Raw genomic sequence first — 2,861 nt, 5'->3', positions numbered from 1 at the left:
ATTGAAATATTCCACCTTTTTAGCCATTATTGATTTCAGAAAAATTAAGTATAAACTTATTATAATCACATTCAATAATGTAAAATAATTTCACTTAATAGCATGAATAGGTTGTGTAGATCATATTCAGACCTCTGTTCCAGAAGAGAATGCTAAATAGCATGAATTGATAAAGTTGTACTTTAAATCACGATTATTTGCAATCAACCTATAAAAAATAGTATTAACACATAAAGAAATCGTATATTCTTTTTCTTATTCATTGTTACGCAATCCGAGATGTATTCTGGTTGAATTCTTCTCTCAAGTCTTGTAAAAATGATCAAATAGCTGCGAACTGACGAAGAGATTCATTGCCTACGTGGGTATAACTATCAAGAATATGGTTGGGAAGAATGAAGTATACTTTTGTGGTTGGAAGTCTACTGAACTAGCTAGTCTTTGTAGAAAGTAACGAGTGAAAAAGATAACAAGCAGCCATTGAATTAAGGTCTATGAGTACGCAGCAATAACATTGCAATTCAGACAGAAATGATGTGTGCATGCACAAAATCCCTTGTGCACACAAAACCTTTATTACCGTTTGATTTTGAGGATTGAAAATGTGTGATGTTTGTGTAATTGTTTTTTGTTTCTCCCAAGATCTTAACAATAACAATGGGACCGTAGGATAATCTTTATATGCACCACAAGATTTCTCAAGAAAAGCATATAAAGGAATGAGATTCTTCATTGGTTGGTTTATAACACAATGAAATAATGAAAGAGTTGGTAAAATCAACAAGGGAGACATAAAGGCTTACAAGCTACTCGTGCACTCGTAAAATAACCCATCATTTTGTTCTCGAAATTGTAATCAAAATTATATATAACTCAAGTTGTTGTCCATTTGTCATATCCCACCAGATCCGGATCTCATCAATCCAAAAAACCATATATTAAAGCATTTTGCAGTTCTGGCTACTTACCATTGAAACAAGCCAGGTAATGGATATCCTTGAAGCTCAAACAACAGCATTTTTATATTCTGAATTCAAGAGGCAATGTGGCAGCAAAAGAGGCAAACTTGCTGATGACTAATGAGGTTTTCTAATTGCCAACACTCGGAGGACATGCCAAGTAAACACATCAAACCCATTTCAACATCATCGTGGTCTGTATTATATCACAAATAAGAGTGCACAATGTTTGGCAGAGACGTAACAAGTTCACCAAATTAATAGGAAACACATGCTGGTACCACATGCTCACGTTCATTATGAGAGGTTAGCTGTACTGTCTACTTTCTTGAATCTTAACCAATAGGAATGAATCATGACTCGCAGTTGTTTGCACCTATATATAGAGAGTTAAGGACTTGGTGAGAGCACAAAAACATTGAGTTTCCCTTGATAAAAAAACAAAAACAGAATACAAAGAGTAACCATGGCAAACAAGTTCCATGTTCGCTCAAATAGTTTTCCCACTGGATCTCATCCTAGCACCATTACAGTTGAAGAACAGCTGAACAAGCTCAAAACTTGGGAAACCACTTCCACATCCACATCAAAGTCAATTTTCACTGGCTTGTCCTTGCTTCAAGATTTGCATATTCGCTTAGAAGATCTTCTAAACATGGCATCAACCCAAAAGATGATTTCCAACCATCAAGGCGAGGAATGCATAGAAGAGCTTCTTGATGGTTCAGTGAGAATTTTGGATATCTGTGGCATCACAAGGGACACCATGCTACAAACTAAGGAAAATGTTCAAGCCCTTCATTCTGCTCTTAGAAGGAGAAAGGGGGATTCAAACATTGAAAAAATTGTAGCCGAATATAATTGTTTCTCAAAGAAGATGAAGAAGAATGTCAAGAAGTTGATGACATCTTTGAAGCAGATGGTGGAGAGTAAATTTGGAGTATCCCCACTCTTGAATCAAGACCAACAACTCGCTTCTTTAATTAAAGTGCTTAGAGAAGTCATTGTAATGAACATGTCTATCTTCCAATCCCTGCTAGCTTTCTTGGCCTTTCCCACTTCAAAGTCAAAGGCAACCAAATGGTTAATGGTAGCAAAATTAATGCACAAGGGAGTAATAGCATGCGCAGAGAACCAAAAGAACATCAACGAGTTGCAGTGTGTGGAGGCATCTTTAAGCAGCCTTGTAAGTGCAGGTACTAATGTTGCAAAGATGCAGGCTGCACATGAAAGATTGGAAGCTTTGGAGAATGCCATTGAAAGCATAGAAAATGGTTTGGAGGGAGTATTTAGGCGCATGGTTAAAACAAGAGCCTGCCTTTTGAACATTATGACTCAATAAGATTAGAGAGTCATGATTTTCTATCCAAATCCTGCAGAGCATCCAAATTTTAGGGATCCGCTGAGGATTGAAAAATTTTGCCTCGTCAATTTGTACATGTATACAATTCAAATAGTTATACAATCAAATACAACAAAATATTTATACTCTATATTTCAATATATTATTGTTTTAAGTCACCTTTTTACTAGAGAGAATATTCCTTTACATTTATCGAGTTTCTATTTGGTAAACATTATAGCTTACCTGTTAGGGAATACCTGGTAAATTCAAAAGAGATCTCTGTTAACGGTCCACGAGCCAATTACACAAGGTTTATGGGTCTCTCTTATGTGTATGTTAATCCAACTTGTCCATTTCTTTCAATGTGAGACCACTTCAGTTACACTTGCCACTCCAACATTACTAATAGTTTGGATACCAACTATCTTAGGGTGCAAATGGTAATTCTGCTAGTGTGTTTGCGCACCTTAACAGTTGAAGCAAATGGAGTAAGGGTGTCTCTTAACCATTCAACTTTGTTAGGATGTGTCTCTGGTTGAATTTGAAGTTCTTTAGTC

General features: G+C 36.1%; 1 protein-coding gene across 1 annotated transcript; it reads left to right on the top strand.

Moving 5' to 3' along the window:
• Window positions 1-1,377: 1,377 nt before the first annotated feature.
• LOC100776158 (uncharacterized) lies at window positions 1,378-2,452 on the top strand. The gene has a single exon (XM_003537626.5). The coding sequence runs from the start codon at window positions 1,426-1,428 to the stop codon at window positions 2,299-2,301; it is 876 nt and encodes a 291-aa protein (XP_003537674.1). The 5' UTR covers window positions 1,378-1,425; the 3' UTR covers window positions 2,302-2,452.
• Window positions 2,453-2,861: the final 409 nt, after the last annotated feature.

The sequence above is a fragment of the Glycine max genome, chromosome 11 (assembly GCF_000004515.6).
Source record: "Glycine max cultivar Williams 82 chromosome 11, Glycine_max_v4.0, whole genome shotgun sequence".
In the NCBI taxonomy this organism is placed as follows: domain Eukaryota; kingdom Viridiplantae; phylum Streptophyta; class Magnoliopsida; order Fabales; family Fabaceae; genus Glycine; species Glycine max.
The sequence above is the reverse complement of the archived record's forward strand: the minus strand, read 5'-3'. Positions and strand labels throughout refer to the sequence as shown.

Coding starts and splice junctions, on each gene's coding strand:
- LOC100776158 (XM_003537626.5), top strand. CDS start 1,426: ATGGCAAACAAGTTCCATGTTCGCTCAAATAGTTTTCCCACTGGATCT.